The sequence below is a fragment of the Salvelinus sp. IW2-2015 genome, linkage group LG15, assembly GCF_002910315.2.
Source record: "Salvelinus sp. IW2-2015 linkage group LG15, ASM291031v2, whole genome shotgun sequence".
Taxonomy (NCBI): Eukaryota; Metazoa; Chordata; class Actinopteri; order Salmoniformes; family Salmonidae; genus Salvelinus; species Salvelinus sp. IW2-2015.
Genome location: NC_036855.1, coordinates 43,713,106 through 43,735,707, shown reverse-complemented (window position 1 = coordinate 43,735,707; position 22,602 = coordinate 43,713,106). Strand labels below are relative to the sequence as shown.

Genomic DNA, 22,602 nt, shown 5'->3' with positions numbered 1-22,602 from the left:
ACACAAAATCAGCCGAAAAAAATTATATTGAGAGCAAATCAACATATACAGCCRATACAGACTGACACTATACTGAACTAGTACTTGTGTATATCCTGTGGCTGTCTTATTACCTGGGATGGTTCCATTGGGGCCAGTGCATATAACTTTCTGGACATCTTTAAGTCCATTTACAGTTTTTTCTTTTTGGCAAGTTCCATCACTTGTTGTGGGTTGGACATAGACAAATGGCTCCTGATGAATGGTTACTATCTGTGAACAATAGAGAAGGACACGTATGGCGCCAGCACATTTTGGCACACAGACATTCAACACAAGGAACAAGTGCTTGGGTGTATGCATTAGTGCACACCGTAGCAATTTTTTTTGCCACAGAAAACGTTTTCAACAGAAACAATTGGACAAATTCAGGTAGGTCCCTCCCCGTTTCTAGCCATTTGGATCCTAGTGAATACACCCCCAGTTATGCAAGACCAGGGCGGTAGCTGCACATGAGGACACCAAGGTCCAGACCTCAGTTTTTTCTACTTACTGTTGAGAGTTAGAGTAGTAGGTGCAACTTCTAAACTTGTTTTTTCTCTTGATGTACAGTATGTCACTCACCGACAGTCACTCAATGAGCCCATCTCATAAAATGTTTTAGATTGGCAAGTTAGTCTAGTTAGTCTTGCCAGCTATCTAAACCATTAGTAATCATAGCCGCATTACCAACCAGGCACACAGGGCATGTGCCCAGGGGTCCTGACCTTTAGGGGGCCCCCATTGATTTTGTTAGTCCCTGTCACTTAGATATAATATTAACATGGCATAAGTCATGGCAAAATGTGTAGAATTGCAGGAAATTTGCTTTTAAAACTGCAAAAAAAATCTCCCCAACCCATGGCAAAATGTGTAGTACTGTATTGCAGGAAATTATCTTTAAAACTGCACACAAAAAAAGTTATGTAAAGCAAACATATTTGTTTACCATTTGCTAAGGGACAGATTGCAATTTACTGGGGGGGAGGGTTTTCCAAAATAGGGGAGGGTTGTCAAACGTATTTTTTTTGCTTTGGGGAGGGTTGTGTGTTTTTTTTATTTGGCACATTGGAGGGTAGTGCATTATTTTACCTGGTTTACATGATCTAGTTGCAGGTTTTACTATATAACTAGCCACATTTACTCATCTGCTTGCATGCACCTCCCCTATATCAAGGTGTTTTGGTAGTTCCCTTATGCACTACGCTTTTTTCCTTGTGCTAACTTTTACAATACCACAGGTCAGTATAGTCTACCAGTCTAACGATCCATCCTGCCCTCTATCATAGTGACAATAGTGCTAGGTGGATCGTTTGTGCAGATCTGGTATAGGCTAACGAGCAATCATACCACACATAAAAGCATTCAAAGCTGCATACATTTTCAATATGAAACCACAAGAACAAATAGGAATACCTAAAAGGCAGTGGAGATGCAAGGTGCATCATTGCGCAGGAAAGCAGACATGACAAACAGCTCAACAAGCTCCCCTATTGATTTTGTTTTGGGGCAATATAATTGCAGACTAACCTACAACACCACAATGCAATGAATCATTTCATTGTTGTTTTCAAGCGAGTACTAACTTCTACTCTAGGCTACAGTAAAAATGTCAGTTGAATAATGGCAGATTGTGATTTACATGTTTCATTCGATTTGGATCAGGCACAGTAGCAGGTCAGTCTGGCTGTATTTTTACTTCTGATTCTGAATGCGCTGTCAGTTGCAGATCATCATTCTCCCAAGTCATCCTATAATAATGTGTCYACATATGCTCCCGCAGGCCAATTTATTCAGAAGAGCTTAACACACGCTCTGCCTCCTCTCCAATCCGAGCGGCTATTCTTTGCGCACATAGAAGCTAAAGCTTCAATATGGCCTTAATATTTATAATTACACTTTTAAAATGTATTACCTTTTATATGTGCCAGAAACACAACCAGTCACACATTTTTCATCTGAGTAGGCTTCTTCAAAAGTATCCTGTAGGCCTGTACATGTTCATCACAAACATAAATTCCAGCATCTTCAAAATGGCTTGACATTAACCAGGTTTCCATCCAACCTTTTAATGTGAGTAAAGTAGCCTAACATGTCGGATAAAAAAATGTCACATCATGAGAAAGCAGGCAGTTTATTAGGCTACAGATGAAATAAGTTATGATGAACTTGATGATGTTGATGCTCCTTTCAATAAATATCTAGGGTTTTATTCTGGCGAAATGAGGATCGATGCTTGGCTGCAATTTGACAAATAGAAATGATCTCTTACTTTTATCCATAATAATCTCATCATGTAGTAGGCTGTACCTGCACTGTATCTGCAAGCTGTTGGTTAGAGCGAACATACCAATACCAGTGTAGACACAATCGCTATACCTATATACACATTTTTTTGTGACAAACCATCAGTAGGCCAAAATGCTAATATATTTTATATTAATATCATACAGTGGGCAATGCATGCAAAACCCTAATGAATTTAGAGCTGCAATCGCTGACAGCTGAACGTTGATGGGAACAATTATTGTTCTAGGAAAGTAGCCTAAAAAAATAACGAAAAAATAGGCTGTGAAGTTTTGCATGTGCATCGTAGCCCAATGAATAGTGTTTTTATAATTTGTTATAATCTGTTTTTAAGGACACGTAAATGTGTCTAATTTGGCCAATATCCCTTGTTGGCTGCGCCAGGTCGGTTCTGAATGCATATTGATGTCCGGTAAATTTCTCAAATGTCTGGTAAATTAAAATCTTTACTGTCATGTTGTCTGGCGCCACATTTTCCTAAAGGGAACTCTGAAATGTGCATATTGTTTTTATGCAGATTTTAGAATATTTGCATGAAATTCGGTCGCCAATTGGATGGAAACCTAGCTATATACACCCAAAAGACTCTGGCAAGTGCACTAGTCCCGTGTCACATTAATTATGCCTGCACATCATGGTTCGCCAGCAGCCCCAAACATCTAAAGAATAAGCTACAGACCTGACAAGATTTGTACTTAAACTCCCCCCTAATACTCATCTGGAGGTTGAGCATTTTTTTGTCTGTATCTCTGTAATTGTATATGTATTTATGTAAAATAAAATAAGTCCCAGACGTTATTGTGCAATTTCGGTCACTTAAAAAATATTTCTGTATATTTATATATGTATTTTTTTAACTGTTGAAATCAATCAATCAATCCAAATGACTCAAGAGGGAGCCCCACGGCACTTGATTTGGGCCGGGTTCGGACTTGCCACGCTGGAAAACCAGGGAATTTATTGAAAGTTCCAGGAATTTTGCAACCCTAGTTGCACCATTGTTCTTACATAATATAACCATATGCAATTTCAGTAGCACATGTCTTAGAGTGATGGACTGTCCCATCCCCGCGGCCTCAGCAACAGATTAGTCCACGAGACAGGCGCGAATCAGGCGGATGTATTGTGCACCATGAAAAATATATATATTTGCCATTGCTCAACTAAAGACATCTCAGTCGACCAAAATTGGGTCAGCCCTAGTAGGGAGGGATGACATAGTCTATTATTGTGGTGTTGAACAGGCAAATCGTCATTTTGAAGTGCCCAAAATATCCTTTGTTCATTGGTTGTGTGGTGCACTGGCACAGAAAGCTGTTGGCTGGACAATTTGTTGCATATATTTTATATAATTATAAATATGGCATCAAAATATGGAAAATCATTGTCTGCAGCTGCTTCTGATCATAGTGTAATGAAACAGTTAGGGAGAGTGATCTCTCCGCAGTGGTCAGCGAACCCTCAACCTTCTGGCCCATAAAGCATGCTAAAGTGGAAAAGTTGATATCAATATTTTTTTTATGACACCTTGAGTTGACCAGTCCCCCCCCCTCAGTGAATATAAGTCTGTCCCTAATAAAATACTTTTTATGCTAACAGATCCCTCTGTACATATTCAATTATAGTTTTTAATCCCTGTTATGTCCTGATCTGTTTCACCTGTCCTTGTGATTGTCTCTATCCCCCTACAGGTGTCGCCCATCTTCCCTTGGGTATTTATACCTGTTTTGTTCAAGTCAACCAGCGGTTAGTCTCTGCTCCTGCTTTTCCCCAGTCTCTCTTTTTCTCATCAATCTGGTTTTGACCCTTGCCTGTCCTGACTCTTAGCCTGCCTGCCGTCAGGTTCCTTGGCCTCTACTCTGGATTATCGACCCCTGCCTGCCTTGACCTGTTGTTTGCCTGCCCGTGTTGTTACAATAAACATTGTTACTTCACACAGTCTGCACTTGGGTCTTACCTTGATTACTGATAATCCCGGTGCTGAGTTAATGTGTAGAAGCAAATTGTATAGCTAATAGGCTATGTGTTTGTAGATCGACTGAGGTGAATGAAGCTTCAGCAACCAATGTGATAATGGCAGGGTTAATTTTTGCTTGTTTTTGCTGTTCTCCTAATAGCATTTTAGAGTTAAGTTAAATTAAACTTTCCAAAAATGTATTGAATGGGGGGGATAAAGCCCACTTCCCCTCCCCCTCCAGACCTCACTAAAACTCAGATCCTGGCTACGGCCATGTGCTGGACGTAGTTGCTACCTTTAGTCTGGTAGACATCTGGTATCCTCTTGGCTTCTCCGTCTCTCCTCCTGGCCAAATGATCTTCCTCTGCGGATTCATCACCACCTACAAAACCAAAGAAATAGAATGGCTAGAATGGGAAAAAGTAATTCAGACAGTACAATCATATGGCACGCTAATTTAATTGGGCTAGTCATTTCACCTCTATGTACAAACCACCCCAAATATTAATGTTCCCCATACAACTTGGTTTTATACATTTGATAATAACACAAGCACAAAATGATAGCACCAAAGCATAATTACTTAACGTAACACTTAATTTTAAAAATACTGTATTATGTACAACTGGTAACATAAAACATTTAATAAAAAMCCCCGTACTTGGGTGCCATTGAAAATGCCCACTTGCACCAGCCTGGTCTTTTGGTAGTTGAGGATGCTATAGGTAGCAAACCGCCTGTCACCATCGTCATTAAACTCAATGCGTCCTGTCAGGCCATCTGGGTACTTGGATGACATCAGCACTCTAGAGTCCAGCGGGGAGATCGGAGGGATGGCATCATCAGACAAATCATCCCAATATGACATGATGGGCTTGGTTGATGAGAGGGGGTGAGATGGGAGATTGAAAACAATGAGGATGAAGGGAGGAGGGTGGGGATGGGGGATGTTTTTGAAACGATAATGCAACGCATTTCGAATGAAGTGTGTGTTCATCAATTCAATCTGGAGTGCCAGAGTGCACTCAAAGTGCGCTCTGTGCATTTGTAAATTCAGAATGTTGTCAGATTGTCCATACATAAATTCATAGCGTTTTGCTCTTGGAGCGTTCAGAGAACACACTCAACGCTCTGGCCGAGGATTAGGTTTGATGCGAGCATTCTGACCACACAACAGCAGTCAAGCACCCAAGCTAACTGGTTATGGTTGGCTAGCTTGCTAGCTACTTCCAGACACAAATGAGAGAACACCACACTCTGACCATTTTACTAGCCCTAGCAGAACTGGTTTGGCTGATTTCATGTTATCCAGAGCGTTGGTGACTGTAACTGTGTGGCTGGCAACAACGTTTACTGACACCGGCCATATTCAACGGGTGTTGAGCATTCGTAAATGAATCAGTTATTCTGCTCTCTGGCACACTCAGGCGAGAGTAGATAGCCAAAGTGAATTTACAAACGCACCCTAAGTCCTCTGATGTAGAATCCTCTATCCCCTTAATTCTGAGTTCTGTCTATGTAGTCTTGCCAAAAGCCAGACACAAAATTTTGGAGGCAAAGGAAATGCAATTCGAGATGTACCCACCAAGGCTAGCCCAACCTGACTTGAATTTGACCTGTATGGCCTAAATGCCAATGAAAACTAAGCTTAATTTCTCAGAGAATGCACAATAAAACAGGGATGATTTTCAGGGGTCTGACTTGGTCCACTTCCAATTAGAACTGCTCAGAAAGGAGACCTTGTTTTCAGGCTGCCCTCCCTCCCCAACCTCGGGTGCCTGGGCCAGCATGTTCAGTTTTATGTTTTGGCCCTTGTCTAATGCTTGTCTTATACTGAGGACCATACAGGACTGTTCTGGTTATATTCTGGTTATTTCAAGCTGACTCAGACCTACTTCTGACTGTGTGCAAATAAACAAAAACAAAAAAAATGGTGTTTGTTTAGTTACTCTCACTATTACTTTTGGCCTTACCGTTTGAAGAGCGGTCCAGTCCTCCAGATGTTTGTGTTGCCTACACAGCCGCGAGGCGGTTCTGTGATGTTCTCCTTCTCAAAGAGCTCCTGGATGGACTGTGCCACCACGGCCACGGCATCGTTGATATGCGCCGACTCGTTCTTGCCGTTGATGAGCTGAAGGCCGAGCAAGCCTGACCAGTCAACAAAATCACAGTTTTAGAGAAGCACTCGACACGAGATGGCTAATATTAGGCCATGAACAATAAACTTGCTTACATGGAAACAACAAGTACCTATTAAGGATAGGAGTTAGGTTGGGGATGATACTGTACAGAACATCGGTTAGGGCAAAGTGAGCATGTTGAAGTGAAGGTTATGTACAGACGTGTCATACATGTAGCCAGGTTAAAAAAAATGCAGTTGTAGCTTACCATCGGCTTTCTGTTACACTTCAATGTGGGGGTAGCAACACACTTTTTCTAAATTAGCTTATGAGAGCCAGACACTCATATTAATGTGAATTCAAAGCAATGTAGAATACCAAAACCTCTATTTCATTTGTTGTCTACTGAAAAAAACACACAAAATAAAAATGGAACAAACAAAAGATGTTAGACATTTAAAGCACAGTACAATGAGAAATCACTTGTTTTAAACCTTTAAACAAACAAATGTTTAAACGTTCAAACATTCAATGTATTACACACCACACTGATTTGCCGATGAGGATAAAACATTTGAATAATAAAGCAATGTGGCCAGCATGACCGATCTGTCGCACAGTCTGTGAGAGAGGCATAGGGTATAGGAGCAGGACATACCATCTGGTGCTTCACTCAAAGCTTTACCAGACATCTCCCTCTCTCCAACCAGCCACACGTAGCCAGAGCCCGTCATGTTGAGCTGGCGCGCAGCTTTGTAGACCGACGCCGCTTCGTCCTCGCTACAGTCAGATACACATCATTACCACAATGGCAGCTCCAGTCAATACCCAGTGACTACACCAAGAGTACAATATATGTCAATGTTTATTTTGCTCGGTGCAATAAATGGTGAGTTCATCCAAAATGTACAGGACCACTACTGGCCAGGGGACCAATAACATAGGGACACAGTATATTTGTGTTTTCATTGTTAATATATTAATATTATATTAATATGATATAATATATACTGCATGTATGTAACCTGTATTACTATATACTACTACTGTATAATGATGTCATTGAGTCCTGTTGGCCTCATAATAAAGACATGTGTCTGTGTGGTATATGAGGTTTAGAGGTATAGTGCAGTGAGGGATGTAGATGGGAGCTGACCTGGCAGAGAGGATGATGACGCGAGCCTCCAGGTCCTTGGCCTCCAGCAGCATGGATGTCAGGTTGGTGTCTTGGCTGAACAGGAGAACTTTCTCTGCCTGCAGTTAGGGGACAAAATTAGCAAGGAGGAGAAGGACTCAGCCCTGAACCTGTCTCTTATACACATCTAGATGTGTATAAGAGACAGGGGGGTGGAAGAAATGGAGAAAAAGGTTCCAAGATAATCTGTTTAACTGAAAAAAATCGAAGCTGGTAGGAAAAATTGTTCTGCATTTGTGCATGCAAACTGAGGGTTATCAAGACTCCAAAGAGGAACGTGCAAGTCAGAAGTAGAGGGAGAAGAAGATTGATGCAACCGCAAATCAAAGTGGTGGAGGAAGGGAGGAGGGTGGTGGTTTCTTTCCCAAAGAACAAAAGAAGAAGGAAATGCTGCAGAAAGGTAGGAGGTGCCATCTGGATTGTGCCTGTCCCACACGTCCAGATCTCCACAAACTTTGTCAAAGTAATAGACTTGCAATCTCCTTGGTTTGAACACATGCAACCCTTTACACAAAAATAAAAAAGGTTGGAGGGGGCATTTCATTTTGCTGAAAATATACTAAAAACCCATTCTCGACTGAAATCATAAAAGAAAATGTAAAAAGACGTGCTACCAGGATAAGGATATCTCTGGAATCGGTTGTTGACTGTTTGACTTTCTAGTTTCTAGTGGCTACGTTCAGAGAATTGGTGGGCGGCGTGCATTGACCATGCAAGTATACCTTGGGTCCTCGCTTGTTGTCATAGGACAGTTGGTCGAGGTTTTCATAGTTCTTGTTTTTATTCTGATGAGTAATGTGCACAGAGAAAATATGCAGACACAGAAGGATATTATAAACAGTTATAAATGGTGTGCAGTAAAGCATTCCAACAAATCTCCACTTTTCTGCTTCAACTTGGGATTCCCAACACTGGGGCTTGCAAAAACATCAAAGGCCTGCTCACAGCATCACAGATTCCTTAGGTTTTAACTGTCTGACACAGGCATGCTCCACCATGGTGTTGTGGGAACCAAAAATATCCCCCAGCGACAATGCTCATTCAGTAGTCTATAGTCATTCTCAAATGGAAGGCCAATGGCAAATGCAGCAAGTTCACCAACGTATCTAACTGAAACAGCATTAATATCTAAATGTAGTATAATCAAATAGGACTGTAGGAAATGTATTAAGCTAATAGATTATCCGGAAAAATTACGTCTTAGTGTTGCTCTTGGACAATTTTTCACAGATCCTGTATCTGAAAAGGCACCAGCCAGCAAGTTCTCTTCATTAGTATATTTTACTAAATATCCAAATTATGTTTCTCCCTTATTCCTCTTGAATTATTATTTTAAAAACTGTGTGTTGATATAATACAATAAGACATGCAGATGGTCTGTCTAGACACAAAGCTAAAGGCTACAAGAATGAAGTTCTCAGCAACAGCACTGAGTGCAGAGTCCCTTAAATATCCATTAAATGCCACAAGGTTTGGAACCAGAGTCTTGGATCTTTGGATAAATCAGCTAAATATAGTGTGTATATACTGTGTACATACAGTATATTGTGTATATACTATATATTGCGTATATACAGTAGTATTTAATTCCAATGGTATAAAAAGGTCTGAAGATCCATAGCTTTAAAAGCTGCTCAGGTCTACAATGTAAACCCAATGATGTACACAAAACATAACAATAATAAATATAGTCTATATCTATGTGTGAAGCTAATCATACATGATTTATATTAACCTATTTAATCCCAAAAGTTTTCAGTTATAAGGCTCTAAAAATGTTACTGAATGATCTATCAATGTATTTCCAGCAAATATTGAAATAATAAAGGGTCTCAATGAAAGATGTGCAGTGTCACATGTTTAGTGTGAATTGTCACATGACCAGAGCTGTTTACTTCCTGGTTGCACCATGAGAAGAGGATGACTGCATCAAAGCTCCCAAACAAAAGGTTAGTAAAGTATGTTAACATAAAGTTAGGACAAAGATTTTTGGTACACATCATCTTTAAGGTGTCTAGTATTGATACATTCATTTGCAATTACTCAACTTTGTTCAGTGTGGTCATAGAATGTGTAAACATGTTGACGGCAACAATAGTGACCGGCGGGATAACACAGTGCGTCTAGGTATACACATAGTTATACACATACATAGTTCTTGTTTTACCTAACTTTCCACTCTGTTCTTTCTTTTAGTTTCACTTTGAGTCAAGTTCTGGATATGTTGGATCWAGGTGACTGCCCAGACAAGGCATGCAACATTGCAGTTATCCCTCAAAATGAGAAAGATGCTGTCCTGAGTGATTGTGATAGCGATGGGTCAGATATGGACTATGGACAGGCCATTTGCCAGTCAGGCTGTTGAATGCATATGCTGAACATATGCAAACAGATCATGACAGGAACAACGTTATCAGTGATGATGACCCCCCCCCATCCACAACTCCCCCACCCCCTCCCCCACCCCCTCCATTGTTGATAATGAAGAGCCAAGGGCCTCTACCGCCAGAGGGTCCAGTAAAGAAGAGCCAAGGGCCTCTACAATCCATAGGGGTCAGCCAGAAGAGCCAAGGGCCTCTACCCGCCAGAGGGTCAGCCAGAAGAGCCAGGGAAAAGCTACATGTGGTCAAAAAAAGATTGAATGTTCAAACGATCGAAGAGGCCTGCCACCGATGTGATTCCAAAACACATAGTATACAGCCCAAATATGCAAAAGTTTGGCACGAACCACTGAGCCACGGAAGGAGATCTTTACTGGCTGCTACTGTTGAAGATCATGCAAGATATGACAAAACTTCTCACTGGCCAATCACACAAATGCACCGGTTCCAGAGAAGTCGTCATTGTGACAAACGTACTACCTATGCATGTGAGAATGCCAAGCGCCACTGCACATTGAGTGCTTCAAGATTACCATGGACAGTGAAAAGGAGATAAGATCGAATGAAAAGGGCTGAAAAAAGACAATAAAAGACAAAATAGAAAAGTCGATAAGGTGAGGAGAAGCAATACAACGGACTCTAGGTAAAAAAGAAAAGTCGACGAAAAAGACAATCAAAATGACTGAAATGTTTTTGGAAAGAAGAAGGTCAATTGATTCAAGACATACTGTATGACAGTAGGACTGACTGATCACAGTTCAAAATAGTGATGCACAAACTAATTTTGCACTTGGTTCTGAAGCCTAACTCTATGATATACTGTATATATATATAAGCACTCATTGTGCAGTGGTGCTTTTTAAAATATAATATATATATATATATATATATATATATATATATATTATATATATATATATATATATATATTTGTATTTTGTTCAGTGTAGGCCTCTATTTGAATGCATATTCTACAGGCTACCTTATCCTAAATGTTACCTTTATGTTCAGTGGAATGAATCACACGACTGCTATACAGTTGTTAGTGAATGTTGCACTAAAATGTTTACAATGAAATGTTCACAATGTTACAATGAATATTGCACTAAAGTACAAGTTCAAATGTTACAATAAAGTTACAATATTAATGTTTCAATACATGTTGCACTAAAGTAACAATGTTACAATAAAGTAACAATGTTGAAATACATTGATGGTTGTTTTTTGTCTTTGCTCTCAGTGTTCATATCGTGTTGTATAAGGGTTTTTGATGTGTAAAATAGTCACACTAGAAYGTGACGGGGCATTCTAGAGGCAAGGCTGGGGACWGCCAGTGACAGAGTTTTAAATGTGTTAATAACTGGGTTGGGATTTATAAGAACTTTGATAACTGCATAGGAGAAATATGTTAATTTAGTATACGTAACATTATCCCACCGGTCACAATTGTGACCGACCATAAAACACACTTTTTCACCTACTTTTCCATTAAAATTTCAAAAAATAATGATTGATTACTTCAAAGGGTTACTAATGACACTTGATTTGGATATTTTCATGTCTGGGAAAAATTTGGGATTAAATGGGTTAATGACATATTAGTTTGGCGTTGCTATACCTCCAAAATCACGTCAGTGTCACACCTCCCTTGGAGGTATGGAGAATTTTGTATTGCAAAAAAGGTTTGAATGGTCCGCTGGCTCCCAGCCCTCCCCCCACACGCCCGTAGAAGGGGTGCTGTGTGTTATGTGTATCACTGTTTTCCGTCCGGGTAGTTGTAACCTATGCTAGTTTCAAGTGCTAGTGTGGCCGACAGTCTGCGGTTTAAGTTTATTGAAATTGAAAGTGGATTACACTGGTAAAGTCAAATGTCACATACTTTTAATGTGGGGCTATGACAGTCAATTGCAAATGTCTCTTATCTCACCACCACTAATGAGATGGGTGTGCTTGGAGCTTCTCAAAGTCAGGGGGCGTGGTCGACAGTGCACACCTCATCTCTGCTGTCACATCCAACCTGGATTGATGTTTGGTTTTAATGCAGACGAGAGCACTGAATCCAGCTTCACACAGATATGAGCTGGCAGAGGGTAGCCTACTATGAAGGGTAGCCTACTATGAGTTTTATGGTACTTTCAAGACAACTGGAAACTCAGAAAAATACGAGGTCTAATCATAACATCAGTGATCTTTAGGTCGGAAAGTCGGAGGTCTAGAAAGAGGCCCGAGTTCCCGAGTTGGAATTCTGAGTTGGATGTCCGTTCAAAAATATTTTTCCCAGTCGGAGCTCGTTTCTTTCCGAGTTCCCAGTTGTCTTGAACGCACTGAAGTCGGAAGTCAGAGATTTCCGAGTTTCCAGTTCCGAGTTCCCAGTCGTTTTGAATGCGGCATTAATGCTTAGAGGGAGATGGCAGGGTATTCTTTTTGAGTCAGGAACCAAAACTCCTCTGTAGTGACCCCTGAATGTGTTGTTTGCAGCATTCGGTCACATGACAGCTCGATCATCTGATCGATTTCACTTACCGGCATGTCAACTGATCCAGGATTACAGTCAAACGGATTGGGAAGCAGGTCCCAAAGTGCTCTTCCAAGTCTTGGAGGTGAGCAGTCATCGCTCGTGTGGGACACTTACTGATGCTGTTTTCTGTTATTTTCTTTTCATTACACAGGTCAACCAAGTCTGTTTTTGTTTACATCCACTGTGACAACAGTTCCTCTCTCAATTCTAAAAATCTTTCCAACACCCCCCTTCGATAACCATCAAGGCTTGGTGTGAAATATGCTCCGATCCCATATCTCCACATAGTTTTGCAAACAGGTGTGCGCTGTGGTTTGATGTACATTCGAAGTTATCTGCTGCCGTATATCTCCGAGTTCTGTGCTCAGCTCTTTTGCCGCCAGTTGCTCTTGGTGTATCATACAATGCGTCCATATGGCAGAGGCCTGCCTGCCTTCATGCCATAGACGGAGCCCCATCTGTGAAAAAGCCCACCATTCGATCCCATATGGAATCTGTTTTTCGTCAGTATAGCCACGCAGCACATTGAACATTCCCTATGCCGTTTCATGCTCAGGAATCGTAAGACATAACAATATGTCCTCGCGAATAGCAACCCCCAACATGTATAGCAAACAAAGGTCAATGCATGGGCATCTCGGCCCTCACAGCTAACGTCCATTTGGAGAGCATAAGCTGGGGAGTTTCTTAGTCGTTCAGAGTTTCCTCTTAATTGCTAGCAATAGCATAAATGATTTGTTTAACAGCATTATCTGAAAAAGGTATTGATGTGAGTTTCTGTGCCTCTGCCTCCCCACACATTGTTTTCACCATTTCAATTGCGTCCGGTAATATCAAAGTCTCTGCAATAGTATGTGGTTTCATACTATAGTGTGCCTAGCCATTCATTGTGGGAATGATTCAAGTGCAATGATCAAGTGCGGCCTTTTCACATGATCTAAGGTTTGAAGAATTTTCATTTAGATTTTTTAGGTTAACCACATTACAATGATTTTGAGATACAAAGACGATATTATAATATATGTATTTTTTGTTTGTATTTGGGAAATTCTCCCACTACCCCATTGGTTTTGGTTAGGGACGTCCCAAGGATCCCGGATAGCAAAGACCCTATGCGAACCGAACGAGTGTGCTCGCATACTCCCTTAAAATACCTTTGCTTCAAAAACAGAAACAAATAGCAATATTACTGTTTGTCTATCTTGAGACACTGTAGCTAGTATACACTTCCTCAAAATAGTCAGAATTAATCTAGGATAACTCAAGAAATCTGTCATAAATGTTCACAATTTTGCAGAGATCTAGGTTGTGCAATTCTAACTAAGATGTTAGTGCAGTATTTCTCAAAATAAAAATGTGCATAAACGATTTGTCTCTCGTTGAATGACTACAAACACTTAATTGAAGAATCCCTACAGTTGACCAATCAACGACGAAGGGGCGTAAACTTCGGCTACCGACTTCGGCTTGCCACGAGAAAAAATGTTGTGTGCAGGAACAGCCGGGATTTTTTTTTTAACAGAAGACCAAAATTAACAAAAACGTCACAAAATGTTGTCATAGTATATGCACGAACTGTTCCGAACTGTTTCAGATTGGAAGCATGTGTACGCCTTATACAACTGGAAAAATACGAGGTCAAATCATGACGTCAGTGATCTTGAGGTCAGAGCTCTAGAAAGAGGCCCAAAGTTCCCGAGTTGGATGACCGTTCAAAACGATTTTTCACAGTCAAAGCTTGTTTTTTTCTGAGTTCCCAGTTGTCTTGAACACATTGAAGTCAGAAGTCGGAGATTTCCGAGTTCCAAGTTCCCAGTTGTTTCGAATGCAGCATTAAAGACGATTTATGGTCATGTGTGATGTTACGTTTGATACTGAAGCTCTGAGGCATGCGTCTCTGAGGCATGCATTGAAATCGCTAAGCAGCTAACTTTGAAGCAGTGTGCATATGTGTATCACTTTATCAGAAGTACATAATCAATGATGTCCGAAGCCTCATTTTTTCGGCACAATTTGGTGAAAGCGCCGAAGCCTTCAGAAAGCCTTGGTTTCCCATCACTAGCATCTGCATTGGCAGTACAACATTTACTGCAATGCGGCTTCTGCAGAAGTCAGGGCATTCATACTTCTTTCGCTTATGGGGAGCAGAGTAGATCTGTTGTGAAGGAAGTTGTCAAGGAAGTGAGTTTGTGTTTATGCAGGATGTACTGCCCCCACCTACCATCAACCAATCATGTCAATGCAAAGCTATACGGAGCTATACGGAGCACTCCGCATTGTTACAAAATTTGAGTGGTACATGGAGATGTGTTACGGAGCTTGATTTGACCTCCACAAGCTTCTGAAGGCKCCGCAATTGTGCCACACCCTCTGTACAGAGCCTCCGGACTGCATTTTTTGGATCAAKCATGAATCGGCTTTAACTGAGCTGCTAGCTAGCTAGCTAACTTTACACACTGTTTAGCTAAGGGAATTAAATGTCATCAGCTAGCTAATTGTTTCCTATTTCCTATTTGTTAGCTATCTTGATGTAATAATTGTAAATTAAAAACAGTCTCCAAATGCATTTGTAGCCATGGAAGAGGGGGAAATTGCAGCTCCAGCTATCAGTAAAGGGAGAGTGGCTGTGTGTAGTAATAAGAAGATGAACAAAAGATGGCGGACTGAAGATGGTGGTGTAGAATGCCTTGTGACTGACCAAATAATAGTACTATTACGCTGACCTGCTCACTCGTGGGCAACAACATTCAAACTGGATAATACCTCAAAACAACAAGTCAGGCTAGAGAATTTTATAGACAAACACTACCAATGCAGTCAAAACAAAAACATGGCTGAGATTAAACATGGAAAGAATGGAGAATCAAACTAAAAAAAAAAAATATATAAATATGAGCCTCTTCGACTGACACAAATGATCTATTTTCACCACCCTGTACAGTAAGCATGGAAACCGAACTGCTAAAATCTATAAATGATAAATAAAGCATGCTTAAGTTCAAATAAAATAAAARATTTGTCACAGGTGTAGACCTTATCGTGAAATGCTTACTTACAAGCCATTAACCAACAATGCAGTTCAAGAAATAGAGTTAAGAAGATATTTACTGAATAAACTAAAGTAAAAAATGTAATAAAAAGTAACACAATAAAATAACAATAAAGAGGCTATAAACAGGGGGTACTTGTGCCAAGTTAATGTGCAAGGGGTACTTGTTAGTCGAAGTAATTTGTACATGTAGGTAGGGGTAAAGTGATTATGCATAGATAATCAACAGCAAGTAGCAGCAGTGTAAAAACAAAGRGGTGGAGTGTCAACATAAATAGTCCGGGTGGCCATTTGATGAATTGTTCAGCAGTCTTATGGCTTGGGGGTAGCAGCTGTTAAGGTGACTTTTGGACCTAGACTTGGCGCTCCAGTACTGGTTGTCGTGTGGTAGCAGAGAGAACAGTCTATGACTTGGGTGACTGGAGTCTTTGTCAATTTTTTGGGCCTTCCTCTGACACCGCCTGGTATATAGGCCCTGGATGGCAGGAAGTTTAGTGCGTACGGCCCAGTGATGTACAGGGCCGGACGCACTACGCTCTGTAGCGCCTTACGGTCGGATGTCGAGCAGTTGCCATACCAGGCTGTGATGCAACCGATCAGAATGGTGCACGATGGTGCAGCTGTATAACCTTTTGAGTATCTGAGGACCCATGCCAAATCTTTTCAGTCTCCTGAGGGGTGTTGTCGTGCCCTCTTTACGACTGTCTTGTTTGGACCATGATAGTTTGCTGATGATGTGGACACCAAGGAACTTTAAACTCTTGACCCACTCCACTACAGCCCCGTCGGCCCTCCTTTTCCTGTAGTCCACGATCAGCTCCTTTGTCTTGCTCACATTGAGGGAGAGGTTGTTGTCCTAGCACCACACTGCCAGGTCTCTGACTTCCTCCCTATAGGCTGTCTCATCGTTGTCGGTGATCAGGCCTACCACTGTTGTGTCGTCAGCAAACTTAATGATGGTGTTGGAGTCGTGCTTGTCCATGCAGTCGTGGGTGAACAGGGAGTACAGGAGGGGACTGAGCATGCACCCCTGAGGGGCTCCGGTGTTGTGGATCAGCGTGGCAGATGTATTGTTGCCTACCCTTACCACCTGGGAGCGGCCCGTCAGGAAGTCCAGGATCCAGTTGCAGAGGGAAGTGTTTAGTCCCAGGATTCTTAGCTTAGTGATGAGCTTTGTGGGCACTATGGTGTTGGTCGCTGAGCTGTAGTCAATGAACAGGATTCTCACAACGATGTGAGTCATTTAGGCAGGTTAGTCTGTAAAGATATACATGAGATGAAGGCAAGCCTTAAAATGAGCCTTGAAATAAGTGATGAGAAAGCCACGACACTGGAAAAATAAACAAAAAAGCTTCAGGGTACAGTCAATGTAATGATGTTAATGAATTTAAAAGAGAGAGAACGTTGTTAAGATAATCCTTACTTGATATACAGACTATATCAATGCGCGGAAATCTGGTGCTTACCGGAATTAAAGAAAATGAAGGTGTAGATCCATAGATTGTGGTGAAATAATTTATGGTTAAACCGCTACAGATCCCAGACAGCACTGTCGACCAAATTAAACTCAAACTGGTACATCGTTTTAGACAGAGAGGACAGGGATACGAGCGCGCAATTGTTGCCAAATGTGCATCCTTAAAAGATGAAATAATGGTTAAAACCCTGGGCAAAAGACTTGCAGGCTTTAAAATAGGCATGAACAATCAGTTCCCAAGGAAATCGCAGAACGACGCAGAGTACTGTATCCACTCTCCAAAGACAATAGACTAAAAGGGAGACGTGTAGTTCTCGTAGTCGACAAGCTATACATTGATAACCAACTGTTCAGAGACACCAAGACCACTCCATGGTTATTCTAAATAAAATGGAACATCCAACACTGTTAATGATTGTCATAAAAAAATTAACAGATATAATAAAATAAAGAAATTACTAAAGAAATTATAAATACACTATACTATTCAAGTTAGGGAATGTTGTAAAATTATTTTTGTTAATTTTTTATGTATAGTATTTTTAAATAGATAAAATTCATGAAATAATAAATTCCCAAATACAAGTAACTGGGAAACAAAAGTGGCGCCGGAGAACATGGCTGACGTTTTACGTGCTCCTAACTGATTGGGTTTTTATGTTCATGTTTTTGCGTTGTTTGTAACTTATTTTGTACATAATGTTACTGCTACCGTCTCTTATGACCGAAAAGAACTTCAGGACATTCAGGACCGACGTGAACGACATACTGGCCCAAATCCCTGTCATTTGTGTGAAGAAACGACAGAGAAAAAGAGGACAGAGGTCGGGCTACCATCTGAGAATTCGAAGGCGATTGAATAAACCCTCCTGCCTTCTGTTCTTCTAGCTAACGTGCAATCATTGGAAAATAAAATCGATGACCAACAAGGAAGATTAAACTACCAATGGGACATTAAAAACTGTAATATCTTATGCTTCACTGAGTCGTGGGTGAATGACGACATTATTAACATACAGCTGGCTGGTTATACGTATGCTGTATCGGCAGGATAGAACAGCGGCGTCTAGTAAGACAAGGGGTGGCGGACTGTGCATATATGTAAACAAAAGCTGGTGCACGATATCTATGGAAGTCTCGAGGTTTTGCTCGCCTGAGGTAGAGTATCGCATGATAAGCTGTAGACCACACTATCTACCTAGAGAGTTTTCATACTTTATTTGTCGTAGCTGTCTACATACCACCAAAGACCGATGTTGGCACTATGACCGCACTCAATGAGCTGTATTCTGCCATAAGCAAACAGAAAAACGCTCATCCAGAGGCGGTGCTCCTAGTGGCCGGGGACTTTAATGCAGGGAAACTTAAATCCGTTTTACCACATTTCGATCAGCACGTTAAATGTGCAACCAGAGTGAAAAAAACTCTAGACCACCTTCACTCCACACACAGAAATGCGTACAAAGCTCTCCCTCGCCCTCCATTTGGCAAATCTGACCATAACTCTATCCTCCTGATTCCTGCTTATGCTAAGCTACAGACTGGAATTCTTCCTATGGCATTGAGGAGTACACCACATCAGTCATTGGCTTCACCAATAAGTGCATCGATGACGTTGTCCCCACAGTGACTGTACGTACATATCCCAACCAGAAGCCATGGATTACAGGCAACATCCACACTGAGCTACAGGCTATAGCTGCCGCTTTCAAGGAGCGGGACTCTAACCCGAAAGCTTATAAGATATCCTGCTATGCCCTCCAACGAACCATCAAACAGGCAAAGTGTCAATACAGGAATAAGATCGAATCGTACTACACTGGCTCCGACACTCGCCGGATGTGGCAGGGCTTGCAAACCATTACAGACTACAAAGGGAAGCACAGCCGAGAGCTGCCCAGTGACACAAGCCTACCAAATGAGCTAAACTACTTCTATGCTCGCTTCAAGGCAAATAATACTGAAACATGCATGAGAGCACCAGCTATTCTGGAAAACTGTGTGATCACGCTCTCCGCAGCTGATGTGAGTAAGATGTTTAAACAGGTCAATATTCACAAGGCCACAAGGCCAGACGGATTACCAGGACGTGTACTCCGAGCAGGCGATGACCAACTGGCAAGTGTCTTCACAGACATTTTCAACCTCTCTCTGTCCAAGTCTGTAACACCAACATGTTTCAAGCAGACCACCACAGTCCCTGTGCCCAAGAACACTAAGGTAACCTGCCTAAATGACTACAGACCCGTAGCACTCACGTCTGTAGCCATTAAGTGCTTTGAAAGGAAGGTTCACATCAATGGTTCACATTGATGGTTCACATTCATGGTTCACATCAACACCATTATCCCAGAAACCTTAGACCCATTCCAATTTGAATACTGCACCAACAGATCCACAGATGATGGAATCTTTTTTGCACTCCACTCTGCCCTTTCACACCTGGACAAAAGGAACACCTATGTGAGAATGCTATTCATTGACTACAGCTCAGTGCCCTCAAAGCTCATCACTAAGCTAAGGACCCTGGGACTAAACACCTCCCTCTGCAACTGGATCCTGGACTTCCTGACGGGCCGCCCCCAGGTGGTAGGGGTAGGTAACAACACATCCGCCACGCTGATCCTCAACACRGGGGCCCCTCAGGGGTGCGTGCTCAGTCCCCTCCGGTAATCCCTGTTCACTCATGACTGCACGGCCAGGCACAACTCCAACACCATCATTAAGTTTGCCGATGACACAACAGTGGTAGGTCTGATCACCGACAACGACGAGACAGCCTACAGGGAGGAAGTCAGAGACCTGGCCGTGTGGTGCCAGGACAACAACCTCTCCCTCAACGTGACCAAGACAAATGAGATGATTGTGGAATACAGGAAAAGGAGGACCGAACACGCCCCCATTCTCATCGACGGGGATGTTGTGGAGCAGGTTGAGAGCTTCAGGTTCCTTGGTGTCCACATCACCAACAAACTAACATGGTCCAAGCACATCAAGACAGCCGTGAAGAGGGAACAACAAAACCTATTCCCCCTCAGGAAACTAAAAAGATTTGGCATGGGTCCTCCGATCCTCAAAAGGGTCTACAGCTGCACCATCGAGAGCATCCTGACTGGTTACATCACTGCCTGGTGTGGCAACTGCTCGGCTTCCGACCGCAAGGCACTACAGAGGGTTGTGCGTACGGCCCAGAACATCACTGCGGCCAAGCTTCCTGCCATCCAGGACCTCTATACCAGGCGGTGTCAGAGGAAGGCCCTAAAAATTGTCAAAGACTCCAGCCACCCTAGTCATAGACTGTTCTCTCTGCTACGTCACGCCAAACGGTATTGAAGCGCCAAGTTTAGGTCCAAGAGGCTTCTAAACAGCTTCTACCCCCAAGCCATAAGACTCTTGAACCTCTAATCAAATGGCTACCCAGACTATTTGCATTGCCCCCAACCCCCACCCCCCCCACTCTTCTACGCTGCTCCTACTCTCTGTTATTATCTATGCACAGTCACTTTAATAACTGTACATAATACCTCAATTACCCCAACTAACTGGTGCCCCCACACATTGACCCCCTGTATATAGTCTCGCTATTGTTATTTTACTGCTGCTCTTTAACTACTTGTTGCTTTTATTTCTTTTTAAACTGCATTGTTGGTTAGGGGCTTGTAAGTAAGCATTTCACTGTTGTATTCAGCGCATGTGACTAATAATCAACAAGGTAAAAAATAAAAACATTACAAACAGAGGACATAAAAGGCACAGTATGTGGCAATGTACGGGTGTACAGTATATATGTGGGGAGTGCTGGTGTGTAGGAAGATGGTGTGCCTGTGTGTTTTGTTTGATTGGAAAAGTGTGATGAGTTCTGGTTCTGTACTGTAGGTGGCACCAGGTGCTCTTTTTAAAGGATGGGCCCCTATGTCTTAAAGGCCCTAGTATCCATGTGTACAGGGATGATCAGCCAATCACTGGAACGACAACCAAACTTGGGATGGGGGGAAGTTTTAGCGGGTGGAATATTGGAGGACAATTAGAGGTTTACTTCTTCTTAACAGTGCAAATATCATGGTACAGCTATACGGACACTCAATTATCATGGTACTCCTTAATGCTAAGTTTACAAACATATATTATGGTAAGTACTGTATAATCAAAAATTGTATCTCATTATGGTAAGTGGTGAAATAAGTATAGCTAGTTATAATTGTAATGGCTTAGCAGATAATTAGAAAGGACAATCAGTCTTTTCATTGCTAAAAGAGAAGGAATATAATATCTATCGTTTACAGAAAACTCATTCTACACCTTTAGACAAAATTGTATGGAAAAAGAACTAGGAGGGCAAAATATATTTATCCCATGGGCAAAGAAACTCAAAAGGAGTAATGATATTAATTAACAATCATTTTGATCCAAATGTGCAAACTGTTCAAACAGATCCGCAAGGAAAGTGGATCCTTTTAAATATGCTATTGGACCATAAACAGATTTGGCTTATTAATCTATATTGTCCAAATAATTATATTTAAAAATATATATAATCATTTATCAATCTTACAGGCAATACATGACTCAATTATTATGGTGGGTTTTAAGTACCTCAATTGACAGTAGAGGAAATCACACTACAAACTATCACCCTCATGCACTTAAGAAAATTACGAATATTATGGATATATTAGAACTAGTGGATATACAACATGGAGGCTTAAAAGTCCTGACCTAGTGAGATATACACTGCTCAAAAAAATAAAGGGAACACTAAAATAACACATCCTAGATCTGAATGAATGAACTATTCTTATTAAATACTTTTTTCTTTACATAATTGAATGTGCTGACAACAAAATCACACAAAAAATATCAATGGAAATCAAATTTATCAACCCATGGAGGTCTGGATTTGGAGTCACACTCAAAATTAAAAGTGGAAAACCACACTACAGGCTGATCCAACTTTGATGTAATGTCCTTAAAACTAGTCAAAATGAGATTCAGTAGTGTGTGTGGCCTCCACGTGCCTGTATGACCGTCCCTACAACGCCTGGCATGCTCCTGATGAGGTGGCGGATGTCTCCTGAGGGATCTCCTCCCAGACCTGGACTAAAGCATCCGCCAACTCCTGAACAGTCTGTGGTGCAACGTGGCGTTGGTGGATGGAGCGAGACATGATGTCCCAGATGTGCTCAATGGATTCAGGTCTGGGAGACGGGCGGTCCATAGCATCAATGCCTTCCTCTTGCAGGAACTGCTGACACACTCCCCACATGAGGTCTAGCATTGCTTTGCATTAGGAGGAACCCAGGGCCAACCGCACCAGCATATGGTCTCACAAGGGGTCTGAGGATCTCATCTCGGTACCAATGGCAGTCAGGCTACCTCTGGCGAGCACATGGAGGGCTGTGCGGCCCCCCAAGAAATGCCACCCCACACCATGACTGACCCACCCCAAACCGGTCATGCTGGAGGATGTTGCAGGCAGCAGAACGTTCTCCACGGCGTCTCCAGACTCGTCACGTCTGTCACATGTGCTCAGTGTGAACCTGCTTTCATCTGTGAAGAGACAGGGCGCCATAGGCGGCGAAT

General features: G+C 41.8%; 1 protein-coding gene across 4 annotated transcripts in view; it reads right to left on the bottom strand.

Annotated features, from left to right (window-relative positions):
• The window catches only part of grin1b (glutamate receptor, ionotropic, N-methyl D-aspartate 1b), a 61,789-nt gene that overhangs the window by 22,919 nt on the left and 16,268 nt on the right, over positions 1-22,602 (bottom strand). For 2 of the 4 annotated variants that reach the window (XM_024003051.2, XM_024003049.2), the window contains exons 4-10: positions 8,320-8,382; positions 7,559-7,656; positions 7,061-7,182; positions 6,256-6,430; positions 4,944-5,088; positions 4,578-4,664; positions 114-252 (exon numbers count right to left, since the gene is read on the bottom strand). In XM_024003051.2, the coding sequence (XP_023858819.1) occupies positions 114-252; positions 4,578-4,664; positions 4,944-5,088; positions 6,256-6,430; positions 7,061-7,182; positions 7,559-7,656; positions 8,320-8,382 (829 nt within the window). The remainder of the gene's footprint in view (positions 1-113; positions 253-4,577; positions 4,665-4,943; positions 5,089-6,255; positions 6,431-7,060; positions 7,183-7,558; positions 7,657-8,319; positions 8,383-22,602) is intronic. The other 2 variants (XM_024003052.2, XM_024003050.2) reach the window with 1 other exon arrangement.